This window comes from Vicia villosa, unplaced genomic scaffold (assembly GCF_029867415.1).
Source record: "Vicia villosa cultivar HV-30 ecotype Madison, WI unplaced genomic scaffold, Vvil1.0 ctg.000672F_1_1, whole genome shotgun sequence".
NCBI lineage: Eukaryota > Viridiplantae > Streptophyta > Magnoliopsida > Fabales > Fabaceae > Vicia > Vicia villosa.
In genome coordinates, this window is record NW_026705298.1 from 401,568 (window position 1) to 415,731 (window position 14,164).

Below are 14,164 nucleotides of genomic sequence, written 5' to 3' on the forward strand. Positions count from 1 at the left end.
CATAAGTAAAAAGTTATGCTCCTCTTACTGACAGCTGCCCCAAAATTGTGAAAATCAGAATTGGAGATTGATGAACACGAGTTTCATCTCTCTCTCTCTCTCTCTCTCTCTCTCTCTCTCTCTCTCTCTCTCTCTCTCTCTCTCTCTCTCTCTCTCTCTCTCTCTCTCTCTCTCTCTCTCTCTCTCTCTCTCTCTCTCTCTCTCTCTTGCTTCTAAGATCCACCAACATCATCGACTTTTTATCCAACTACGAAAATTACCCGACTTTATTCCAACTATACTCAAGACATACAATCTATCAAATTAATCCATCAACTCATCTTTTCCTTCGTTACGATTTCACCAATTATAAATCCACAGCCAATACAATAGTAACAATTAACACAGTAACAATTATTTAATCAAATCGTCACAACGCAAACAAAACAATTAATCCATGGCAATTTCATAGAATCCCAATCCCACATACGGTTTATCATAATCCCGGTTATAGAGATTGAACCCCACCCTTACCTTGGTTTTACGGTCGATCTCAATTTTTCCGATCGAATTCTTGATCTGGCTTTCGGTCTACGTTTTCCTCCAATGACAGTTTCCTCTAACCCTTGTTCCTCTTTTCCTTCTTTCACGTATTGATTCCTTTTCTTTTTCTTATTTTTTTCCAAAATAACTTATATATTACTTAATCAAATAATAATAATAATAATACTATTTCTCCATAATGTCTTAACCAACTAACCAACACCTCCTACTTTGTTATTTAACACCTTACAACTTAATCCAAACTAAATAATATTACTATTACTAATATTATTTCTTCAACAAAATTAACTTAATTAATTCTCCGATTAATGACTAAATAATCCAAGTTTAGCTTAATCCCTCTAATCGACATATTAATCCAATTAGCTTCTTAAAATAATACCGACAATTCCAATTTCTATTAGATTCAATAAATAAATCCTTTATTAATTTAATTAAATAAATAATTAAATTCGGGGCGTTACATGCGTCGTGTGATGGTATGGAGAGGTAAATGTTATGGGATAGTTTAAGAGTTATTTTGAATGAATCTGGTGGAGGTCCATGGTGTATGGTAGGGGATTTCAATGATATTAGGCATCAGGTAGAAAGGCGTAGTATTGTGTCTATTGAGAGTTATGTGGAAAATTCGTCATTTAATATGTTTATTAAGGATAATGCCCGGTAGATTTTCCGTTTTGTAGGAGACGATTTATTTGGTATCGTGGGGATGGTCGAGTTATGAGTCTGTTGGATAGATTTCTGGATACTTAAGAGTGGTGTAATATTTGACCTAATTGTACTCAGTGGGCATTTCCTAGAGGTATCTCTGATCATTGTCCACTGGTGTTGACTGTTGATGGTCATAATTGGGGACCACAACCTCAACGTATGTTGAAATGTTGGGCGGATTTACCAGGGTACCATGATTACGTGGTTTAACAGTTGAGGTCTTTTCAGGTGGAAGGGTGTGGTGGATATGTTTTGAAGGAAAAGTTTAGGTTGATCAAAGGTAGTCTGAGATGGTGGCATCATCAACATACTTAGAATCTGGAAGGGGAAATTTCAAAGGTAAACTAGTGTATTAATTCCCTTGATGTGAAAGGGGGACAATTTTCTTTAGAGAAGGTGAGGAGGTTGGATTACATGAGTTATCAGTTGAATTGGGTTCTTTATCTAAGTTAAACTCTAGTATACAATGGCAAAAGTCAATAGTGAATTAGTTGAGGGAGGATGATGCAAACTCAAAAAATTTAATAGGTTTATGGCTTCTAGATAAAGGTCTAATGCGATTATATCCTTATGCATGAATAGTTATATTGTGGAAGGTGTGGCTTCGATTATGAATTCCGTTTTTCAACACTTTCTGTGATACTTTAAGGCGGGTGTGGGAAATCGGCCAAATATTGATAATCTGGCGTTCATAACTCTAAGTACCACACGAATAACGATATGGTACGCGCATTGTTATCAAAAATATTTAATATTAATAAAAAATTAATAAAAAAACTAAAAATAGAAAGATAAAATATTAAAGAAATTTATCAAATTCAAACTATATTATTTAATAATATAGAAATTTAAGAAAATGATTGACAATATTCCATTTTTTGAAATTTAAATCAATATTTTCATTTTCCTCGTTTTATTTCAATAATTTCTCTCTTTTATGACATGAAAACATGTGCATAAAAATATTTTTAATAATATTTATATTATAAATGTAATTTTTTCATATATATAAAAATATTTTGATCAACTATAATTTCTTTTCCTGTATATAAATATTTTTCTTAGCATTGTTTATAAAATATTTAGAATTATATCAAACTTTTTTTCCTTTTATAAATATAACTCATTTATAGAAAAGATTTTGATCAATAATATATGTACAAGAAGTAATCCCCTTTATCTATGCAAGTAAAAAAACATATTTTGATCTAAACCATTGAGAAAAATATAGATAGTTAAATAAATCTAACATATTTTGTCTACTTTACTAAAAAGGAACTTAATTGAGCTCCAAATTGAATCCTCATCTTAGATATCACCATATAAAAATAATAATATACATATTTGTGTCACTAGAGAAAAATATAGATGACTCTTAAATAATACATAACATTATAAAGATCATTTAATAGTCTATAAGACTCGAAATAGATTTCTTTAAGATATTCATTAAAGATGTTCTTATAAAATGAGAAGAAAAATATATAAGATGAATTCGTCATCTCAATAATATAATTATAATATAAGAAATATATTACTTTTAAACATATTGATATAAATTTCATAATAATCTATTTAATAATTTATTATAGATTTTTGATTTGAATAATTGAGTATATGCAAGTGAGGAGCTCATGCAAGACATGCTAACCCTCTAAAAAAATGCCTATTAATACGATAGTTTAAGATTTTGTATGGTGTTTAAAAAAGAGCTTTGCTATCTCTACACCATTTGCCCTACATCGTATCAATACACCGTAAATATTAACAAAAGGAAATATTTTGGCATGGAAATCAAGACAATGCTGTTTATTAAAAAATTGAAATGTATGCATGCATTTCAAGTATAATTATACGGTGTAGTTGTAAAAAAGAGTGTAAGTTTAACTATTCTCTTTAAAAAATACTGTTTGAAGATGAAGATGTGAATGTTTAACAACAAAATATAGGTTTGATCTATATTTACATGTATTCATAAATTTAAGAATACCATAAATGTTAACAACAAACACCGTGACCATAAGTATTTTTGAGACCAATTTACTATAGTGCATAAGAAAAATTTTACGATATTTTTTTATTTAATTTGATCTTAGTTTATATTACTTATACCTATACTTATAGATATACGACTTAAAGAATATTAATGATATTTTTTTATTTAATTTGATCTTAATTTATATTATCTATACATATAGATAAAAGGGATAGAGAATTTATCAATAATATTTTACCAAAATTATTTTTTATCAATAATATATATATATATATATATATATATATATATATATATATATATATATATATATATATATATATATATATATATATATATATAGATATATATATATATATATATATATATATATATATTTCAAGTAAACATGCTTTTCCAGAACCTGCTTTTCCTGATGTTTTACATTTCCAACAATCTCCATGTACTCTTGAAAAAAAGAATGTATGAGAATGTTCTGAATTTGTTGCTCAAACTCAACGAATTGATGGCCAAAAAGTTTACCATGCACAAGAATGAATGGCTAGCTCTCATGATACTACTGAAAGAAAGAGAAGAAAAGTGATTAAAGGAGATGGATTCTGCTCTCATGATACTACTGAAAGAAAGAGAAGAAAAGTGATTAAAGGAGATGGATTCTTCACCAAACATGAATACTAAATATTGTGCAACACATCTGATTAGAATTCAATTTCAAAAAAAAATAAAAATAGATCCAGTAAAAGTAAATACTATTCTAATATAAATTTGTCCCACTTGTATTAGATATACCAAAAGAAAATATGTAAATAACTCTTTATTATACATGTGCCAGAGTTAATTATCAATTATTATACATTCAAAGAGGCTAAAAATTAAGTCAAAATCTACGACCTATATAGCACCACTCAAGAAAACTTTCAAATCCATTTTAATATTAGTTACCTAATAAAAGTGTAGGTACACATGAATTGGTATAGGGTTAAATATGTTTTTAGTTCTTATAAATACGCGACCCTGCAATTTTGGTCTCTGTAAAATTTTTCTTCGAATAATAGTTCCTTGCAAATTTTCCCATCCACACTTTTGGTCCCTGCCGTCAAGTGTTATTGACGGAAGCTGACGTGGCACTAGTTGCGGGGGTTTTAAACCTCCTCTAAACTAACCCAGAAAAAAATAAAAGAATTGGTTCTGAATTTTTCACAAACACCTTACAAGCAAGTCTTGTTGATTCAAAACGAGTAAACCACTCCATCTCTAGTGCTGCCGTCGATGTAGAAATCGTTGATTCTACATTGATTGAGAGTAACTTTTTCAGATCTCTTCAACCTCTGCAGGAATTGTTAGGGAGGAAATTTGTTTTCCTCTACCTCTACTATGCTCATAATCTCACAATATGTGAATAATGTAGCAATTTTCTGGGCAGCGTGTTGCAGAACGGCGTTCTGCGGTGGATCAACAAGGCAACAATTCGACAGAAGTGACTATGTTTTATGATAAAAGAGAACCCGAACCTAGCTCTTGATAGCCAATGTGAGGAATTATGATCAATTAATTTCTTAGGATTATACATACACTTGATATATATAAGTTGTCACGTAAAGCATAAACTTTGAAGGCTTATAGTTAGCTTGTAACATAATTTCTCTATATCATTGTACCACCAACAATTTCTCTGTTTGCATCACTCTGAAACTATGACATATTTTCAACATACATGACAATCTTCTACAATCAACATTGGTGAATTTCCAAAATATATTTAGAAATTTACAACAATTATAATGTTATTGACATATAAAACATCACACAATGTATTTGTTGATTCAGTGGCTGTGAAGCATGCTTTTTAAATATCAAGTAAACAAAAATATAATATAAATGTTATACTAGTTTTAAAAGAATTCAACCCTGCAATAGTATTTCTTACTGATATAAGACTATGCAAACTTAACTAGAGAAAAGGACATGCATGTTTTACATTTTAAATCATCCTTCAAGTACCTCAACATGGCTACTAAAACTAAAAAGTACCTCAACATCCTTTAACTCCCTTTTCCAAATATTGCACGTTAGTTCAATGGATGTGATTCATGCTTTTATACAGTAAGGAAAGAAAACTATAATATAAAATTTATACTAGTTTTAAAATAATTCCACCCTGCAGTAGTATTTCTTACTGGTATGAAACATAATAAATAGAAAGAGCCAAAAAAATTAAGTTGTGTAATTCTCATCACCGAATAATTCTCCTTGTGAGAACACTTGCTAGAGCTAAACCAGGAAAGGTGGAACTGAATGTTATGAGTTAAGGTGGAAGTGTGAACATATCAACGAGTGAAGTAAACACTACAATCATTGGTATTATATATACAGATAAGCATCTTGCTATATATAAAGTTGGAAAAGTGCTTCTTCCTATGGATTTATGATTGAATCAACAAGACTTGTTTGTAAGGTGTTTGTGAAAAGTTCAGAACCAATTCTTTTGTTTTTTTTCTGGGATAGTTCAGAGGAGGTTTAAAACCCCCGCAATTAGTGCCACGTCAGCTTCTGTCAATGACACTTGACGGCAGGGACCAAAATTGTGGATGGAAAAATTTGCAAGGACTATTATTCGAAGAAAATTTTTATAGGGACCAAAATTACAGGGTCGCGTATTTATAAGGACTAAAAACATATTTAACCCATTGTTATATTATGTTATGGTATGAAGAAGTAAAACAAATTATGAGCCACATCTCAATTAAAAAGCATTTAAAGTTGTGGTTTTAAAAAATACAGAACCCCTGCTAGAAAACTTAAATTATTTGGGTTGAAAATTTAGCTGACACAATGTATTTAACACATATATTAGATCAAAATCTAACATAATTAAAAATATATAACATATTTATAACAGTTGTAACTACTAACTAATGAGAAACAAAGCCTTTGAAACAAATGTTAGTATGAGTTAAAAGAAAATAAAGCTTCACATACTATACTATTCTTATTATTCTCAATGTCAGTATGAGTTAAAAGCAAATTCACCCTATTCTCACTATCACACTATTTTCAAAACCAACTGAAAGATGACTATTAGAGCACGAAACTTCTTGAACATCAGCAACAGAAACTTGTGCAAGAGCATCATCGTATTGTTTCAACATGTTAAAAAGTACATCTTTACTTTGAAGTCCGCCTTTCATGTTTTGAAGGATTATTCTTATTTCTTTCCGCAACTCAACCATCTTCCTAAGCTCATTTTCTGCTCCGTAGCTCACATTCCAATCCACCACTCTGATTTCCCATACCAAAGTGCTTTTCTGTACATTCAATCATTCAGATTCAGTCAACATACTAATACTAAAATACACATAAGGTTCAGTGCCTAAGCGTAACCGCAATTTAAAACCATGATAAGATTGGTTATCAAACAAGTTTTTATTGTCACCTCAGAAATTGGGAATTCGACAGCATGTTTTGTTGCTGGTTTGATAATAACCTCGGTAGCAACATCAATAATGATATATTAATAGGGTATGTTCCCAAAGGTTTTCCAACCACAAGTGCAATTGCAGCCACGTCTTAAGATTTTAATAAAAGTCTAGGACTGGAATCTGAACTACAAAGTCGAGGTTTTCTATGTCTCTGCAACTATAACACAACTACAATTGAGCCTGCACCAACTGTATTTGATCAAACTTTTGCAATACCAAGGATTGAAACATGACTCAACTCCTTGAAATGAGTGGTACTTGACACCAATTATTTACGATACCAAAAAATAGCAACGACTACTTTATAGACAATTTAAAACCTTGTTGGTTGGAATAAGTGATGTTTGACATAGTTTTCACAATATCAAGCATCACAGCACAAAACTACTTTATAGGTTGGTGATAATAAGACCAATATATATGATTTTAACAACTTTGTCAGTAAGGACTAAAAAACACGATGAAGCACTTAAAAAGGAGAAGGAAGGACTTACTTGAAAAGGGTATCAGCAGATTTGGAGGAGCCAGCAAATACATTGGTCCTCTGTGTCAGGAAAGGACTAATCATCCTAGAAAAGGCATGGTACCACCAAGGAACATTGATAAAAATCTACACAAACAGAAACAAATAAACAAAAAACCACCGAATTAAGCAACGATATTAGTCACTAAACATGAAAAACTCCAACATATTTAAAAAAAAAAATCACAATAATTGTTAAAAACCTGTTTGGCAACAAATTCGGGATAGTTATCCTGAAGCAATCGGGATAGCTATACATTTTAACATGTTTGATCAAGATAAAAATAAGACCCACATAAGCAACTCCAATCTGGTTATTAACACTACTGACACCCAATAGTTTTCTTATAACAGAGAGTGAAGCATTAATTAACAACATTACATGAAAACAACCACAGGTCACATTACTACTATGATTATAGAATCATGATGAAAAGGTTCACCATCATCATGAACTGCATTTACAAAACCACCAACTTACATGTTCCTCCACGAAGATAAATCAAATCATAATGCAAAGTGCATCAAACAACATAAAGATAAACCTAATTAAGTATCGAAAAGATAAACCGGCATTTCATCAAATAGTTGGAGGAACACTTCCAAATTGAAAACAGTTTAAATAAACCACTGTTATGAACATGCTTTTGCCACTAAGAGAAACAAGAGAAATCTACGCTAAAAAGACTAATAACTATAAAACTAATTCCATTCATTTTCCTTGATGATTATTACACTTACAAAAACACCTATTTATAACATTGAAATCAACTATTAATTCTAATGGGCTTGTGGACTTGGGGGTCTAGATCATTACATTCCACCAATCTTGGAAAACAACCTTGTCCTCAAGGTTGTGAAGATTACATCTACCACAAATTTTCTTCCCGGATCCCATTACTTAAAATTGAATAACCAAGATTTTGTTTACATCTTTAATTGGACACCAGGATCCCATTGCTTGATGTGATACGATCTTCCCATTGTAGACACACACAAATCTTGAGTGATTGAATGAGAATGTGTATGAGACGTTGGTGCACCAATTATGAGAAAGAATGAGAAGCATTTCCTCAGAAGGTGGTGAACCCAATCACAATAAGAACTACTAATACTACTTCTCATTTCAGAACTATGCATGTTATAGCCATTATAGGTGTTGTCTTTCTGATGTAGCATCCAAACAAGCTCTACGGTGTGAAAAACTAGTCTCTCATAGAAGTCTAAGATCATAACCGAGCCACTTGAAAATTGTGATCCCTTTTTTTTCTCTTACAAGGTTCAATATAGGCCTTAGCATTTCTGCAACCTTTCTTATTTCCTGAATCACATGTGAGATGAAAACAAGAAAAATATAACCTTCCAAACTCAATTCATCCACCCAATTGATTGTTACCTCAACAATACCATTACAATGCTTCAAAGCATGAACAAATCTATTCATATAAACAGGATCACCTACATGAATAACATATGCAAAAGTAGTATGTTCCCTAACAGGCTTAAACTCTTTCCAACCCAATTTAACGTAAAAAGGATTTACGTTTGCATCTTGAACAGAAACAAGCTTTGGAAGCCTATCCACAAGACCTAACTCTCTACACATTAGAAACCCTTTACAAAAAGCATAAATATTACCAAGTTTTCCACCGGGTACAATAACCCAATCAGGTACCTGGCAATCAAACTGTTGCAAAATCTCAATAGCAGCAGTTTTCTGTCCCTCGGGTCTCAAACTGTTAATAGAATTAGCCAAATAAATAGGCATTTCAGCAGTTACTTCACGAATCAACTGTTTAGACCCATCAAAATCAGTACCAATGCTAAGAACAAAAGCACCATTGGCAATCAGTTGACCTAATTGAGCAATATAAATTCTATTACCAGGCATGAAAGCAATTGAAGGGATTCCAACATATGGAAAATAAGCAGATAAGGCAGCAGAAGTGTCACTAGTAGAAACATATCCAACAACAACAATAGGGAAGTTTATTTTTCTATGGTTAACCTTACTAGCAAGAACAATCATACCAAGATCCTTGAAATTATCAGTATGGCTAGTACCACAATTCTTAACCCACCAATGATTCTTGCCTAGAAACTGTTTGTCAAAATGTTCAGCCCAAAAAAGATTAAATTTACCTTCAAATGCACTAATGATGTCATCATCGTCGATCTCATGTAGAACCCAATCTATTTTTCTCCATACACCAGAACCATAAGGCCATATGGTTTCACCGACGCGGGAATCAAAGAGGTTATGCCGGTAAGCGCCATCGAATTTCTTGAGAGCATCGAGATCGTGCTGCAGATTATGGAGGCGGGAAATGTTTGTTTCATTTTGTTGATGGTGGAAATAATTATACAAACCATATTGATGTTGTTCAGTAATAAGGGACCGCGGTTTCGGTGGAGAATCCGGTGGTTTTGGCGGTGGATACGGTGCCGACGCCGGAAGTTGAAAAATTGTATATTTCATTTCAAAATCTGACGATGGTGGCTTTAGTAGTGGAGGTTGGGAATCTAAATCGCAAGGAAGAAGAAAATGATTTGTTGGAAACAAATTTAGAAGTTCAGTTTGCTCACTTTTTTCTACTGTGTGCGTCTTTGATTTCTCATCAATTGCAGAAATAAACAATTTTCTTTCAACGGTAATCGCAACATTTAAAATTTCTGATGTTTTTGTGACTTCTTCGTAACTGTGTATCGTCCCAAAAGTTCCGATGACACTGTTGTGGTTGTTTTCAATCGTTTTGGATTCAACCACACAATCGTGAAAGATTTGTGGTGGAACAATGACTTTATGTTGGGGCTTCGATTGAAATTCAGGTGTGGAGTGGTGAAGATAAAGTTGAGGAGTGGAAATTTCAAGATATTGTTGGTGGTTATTTAAAGAGGATATGTCAGCATTAATGGAAGAAAGTGTAGTAACACAACTGCTCATTGTTTGAAGACAAATTTGTTGCGAATCCAAAATTTGTTGAACAATGGATTTAGTGTAAGAACAGAGGTTTTGAGGTGATGCCATGGTGGATTGGTGAATTGTTGATTGTGAGTAGAAAAGTGTGTTGGGATGTTGATATGTTTGAGGTTTCAACAAAGTGTGGGTGTTGATAGTTGTAGTATCATGATGGTAGTGATGATATGGAGGAGAATCCATGGCAATGAAAGCACCATTTGTTATGAACATGCTTTTGCCACTAAGAGAAACAAGAGAAATCTACGCTAAAAAGACTAATAACTATAAAACTAATTCCATTCATTTTTCTTGATGATTATTACACTTACAAAAGCACCTATTTATAACATTGAAATCAACTATTAATTCTAATGGGCTTGTGGACTTACAACCACACTCAAATCTAAAATATAAAATGTTTAAAATTTCTTACCAAATTCCTTTCACCATAAACATTAACCCCGTCAGTGTCTCGATAAACACCAAATACATTTTCAACTGTGAAACTCAATTCATGACCTACATCAGAAAAAACAAATTCACAAATATGCCTCGAGAAGATATTGATCTGCAGCTTTTCAAGGAAATTTATAAATCAACATCTAATGTTCCAGTTATATAAATCTAAAGTTCCAACCGAAAATTAGTTCATAAATAAAGCATATTATAAAAATATCAAAATATAAGAAAGGGTTCATTACTAACATACCTTATCTGCAAACTCATGGCTGCTCCCTGTCGTCTGATTCTGTGTTGAACCCAACAAATTTCTGGCTGCTCCCTTTAACAAAAAATAGTCAAAATATATAACACCATAATCAATCACACCATTCAACAATTTGTTCACACCATGAAAATTGTAATATCATTCTAACCTTGAAATCCAAAAAACAAATTAAAACCCTTAAAATTGATAATCGAATATTTAAAAGTCGATGGCGGAATACAAGTTTCTGAATAATAATACAATTAACATGGTTTTACTTACTTGTATTGAAGGCCCAAAATAGCTACAGGTTTTTCAACAAAGCCAGAAAGGAAAGAAAACTTTTGCAAACTTTTGTAACCTACATATTAGACACCTGTCTTTCAAACACAAAATCAGCATTTTGGATAAACAAATAAAATACCAAAACCGAAACTTCCGCCATTGACAAAGTTGCAGAACCCTTTTCAGCGGAAAAAGTCGATCCAGTCTATATCTTGAAAAATAAACCACAAATCAACAAATCAAACACAAAAACCCTAAATACAAAATCAAAACCATAAATTTTTAATTGATTAACACAGATATGATCGCACCATCGTACCATTGTCGCCTCCCTTGTTCATACCATCGCATAAACGGTGGCCGACCACCACACGATCCTTACGAATCCGAAATCCTCGGCAGAATAGCCTTTGTTCCTCATCTCCCTTATTCGCTCCACTGTGGGCTATTGTTTTGATTCTTCAAAGAAGAAAGAAGGGGAAGAAGAAATGAAAGAAGAAGATGAAGGAAAGTACAGAGAAAACAAGAGAGGGAAAAAGGGACGAGAGAGAGAAAGAGAAGAGGTTTTTGAAATTTGAATGGAACCAAAAGAGAAAGATAAAGCAGATGGTGTAGGGTTTGTTTCGGTTTGTCATGTCCAACAACATGGACGTGGCAGAGGGAGAGGGAAAAGGAGGGAGGCCAAAATGAAGGGACAACTGGCAAAGGGTAGAGTTGTAGTTACTCAGAACCAAAAGGTTCTTATATGATAGATAAAGAGAAAACATCTAATTTTCTCGATATCAAAATATAGATATGTATTATTTTGGTTAATGTTATGTAGGGGTGACAATTGGATCCATTAAGGGAAAATCCATCCAATCCATCCATCATTTAAAAAGTAAGTTAATGGATTGGACAAATCCATCCATTTATATACATGGATTGATCCAATCCATCCATCTTATTTTATTGATCCAACAAATTATTTTTATCATATATATTAAATCTCTTATATTATTTTTTTTTAAAAAAAATTGATTTTAAAAAATCAAGTTTTTCCATATATACAATAACATCAATTTTACTGTATTTCCAAAAAAAGATTTTACTGTTTTTTAAAACTTGATCTTACTGTTTTTTTGGAAAAACTCGATTTTACTGTTTTGATGGAAAAACTTGATTTTACTGTATTCCATAAAAAATTCAATTTTACTGTTTTTTTGGAAAAACTTGATTTACAGTTTTTATGGAACAACTTGATTTTATTGTATTTCATAAAAACTCGATTTTATTGTATTTCTAAAAAAACTCGATTTTACTGTTTTTGTTAAGGGAAAAACTCGATTTTACAGAATTTCTGAAAAAAACTCGATTTTACTGTTTTTTAGGAAAAACTTGATTTTACTGTTTTTTCAGAAAAACTCGATTTTACTGTTTCTTTCGAAAATCATGATTTTTAGTGTTTTTTTCAAAAAAACTCAATTTTAATGTTTCTTTTGAAAAACTCGATTTTTACTGTTTTTTTAAGGAAAAACTCCATTTTACTGTTTTTATGGAAAAACTCGATTTTACTGTTATTTTGGAAAAACTTGATTTATTGTATTTCAAAAGAAACTCGATTTTACTGTATTTATGAAAAAATCCGATATTACTGTATTTTTGAAAAGCTCGGTTTTACTGTTTTTCTGAAAAAACTCGATTTTACTGTTTTTTGAAAAAACTCTATTTTACTGTTTGTTGGAAAAACACGATTTTACTGTTTTTTTTAAAACTCGATTTTACTGTTTTTATGGAAAAACTTGATTTTATTGTATTCCATAAAAAAAACTCAATTTTACTATATTTATGAAAAAACTCGATTTTACTGTTTTTCGGAAAAACTCAATTTTACTGTTTTTATGGAAAAACTTGATTTTACTGTATTTCATAAAAAACTCGATTTTACTGTATTTCTGGAAAAACTTAATTTTACTATTTTTTGGAATAACTAGATTTTACTTTATTTCCGAAAAACTTGATTTTACTGTTTTTTAGGAAAAACTTGGTTTTACTGTTTTTCAGAAAGACTCAATTTTACTCTTTCCTTCGAAAAACTCGATTTTTTTTTCCAAAATCACGATTTTACTATTTCTTTCGAAAAACTCGATTTTTACTAATTTTTTAGTAAAACTCGATTTTACTTTTTGTTTCGAAAAATTCAATTTTTCTGTATTTCCAAAAAACATTAAAACTGAGTTTTTTTTCGTCCGAAAATATAGCAAAAATTTGTGTTTTCTAGAAAAAAACTGTAAAATCAAGTTTTTCCTAAAAAACAGTAAAATCAAGTTTTTTCCAAAAAACTGTAAAATCGAGTTTTTCTAAAAAAAACAGTAAAATCAAGTTTTTCCAAATAACAAACAGTAACATCAAGTTTTCCATAAAAACAGTAAAATCGAGTATTATAAAAAAACAGTAAAATCGAGTTTTTTCAAATAACAGTAAAATTGAGTTTTTTTTAAAAAAAATAGTAAAATCAAGTTTTTCAAAAAAAAAAAACAGTAAAATCAAGTTTTTCCAAAAGAAAAAAAACAGTAAAATCAAGTTTTTCCGAAAAACAGTAAAATAAAGTTTTTCCAATAAAACAGTAAAATCAAGTTTTTCCAATAAAACAGTAAAACCAAGTTTTTCCAAAAAAAAAAACAGTAAAATCAAGTTTTTCCAAAAAACAGTAAAATCGAGTTTTAAAAAAAAAACGTTTTTCCAAAAAAAATAGTAAAATCAAGTTTTTCCAAAAAAACAGTTAAATCGAGTTTTTCAAAAATCAGTAAAATCGAGTTTTTTTAAAAAACAGTAAAATCAAGTTTTTCCAAAAAAACAGTAAAATCGCGTTTTTCCAAAAAAGTAGTAAAATCAAGTTTTTCCAAAAAAAAATAGTAAAATCAAGTTTTTCCAAAAAAAAAATATTAAAATCAAGTTTTTCCAATAAAACCGTAAAATCGAG

General features: G+C 30.9%; 1 protein-coding gene across 7 annotated transcripts; it reads right to left on the bottom strand.

The window, feature by feature from the left end:
- Positions 1-5,816: 5,816 nt before the first annotated feature.
- LOC131630315 (threonine synthase 2, chloroplastic-like) lies at positions 5,817-11,928 on the bottom strand. 7 transcript variants are annotated; one of them, XM_058901102.1, is made up of 5 exons: positions 11,522-11,928; positions 11,200-11,293; positions 10,921-10,992; positions 7,224-10,730; positions 5,817-6,555 (listed from the first exon to the last, which is right to left on the bottom strand). In XM_058901102.1, the coding sequence occupies exon 4, from the start codon at positions 10,440-10,442 to the stop codon at positions 8,466-8,468; it is 1,977 nt and encodes a 658-aa protein (XP_058757085.1). In that variant the 5' UTR covers positions 10,443-10,730; positions 10,921-10,992; positions 11,200-11,293; positions 11,522-11,928; the 3' UTR covers positions 5,817-6,555; positions 7,224-8,465. The 7 variants fall into 7 exon arrangements, 6 of the variants coding, with proteins under 6 accessions (XP_058757085.1, XP_058757082.1, XP_058757079.1 ...); XM_058901099.1 differs by having other exon boundaries at positions 11,200-11,407; XM_058901096.1 differs by having other exon boundaries at positions 11,200-11,413.
- Positions 11,929-14,164: the final 2,236 nt, after the last annotated feature.

Bases quoted from the DNA above. Each gene is read 5' to 3' on its own strand.
- LOC131630315 (XM_058901102.1), bottom strand. From the start codon at position 10,442: ATGTTCATAACAAATGGTGCTTTCATTGCCATGGATTCTCCTCCATAT.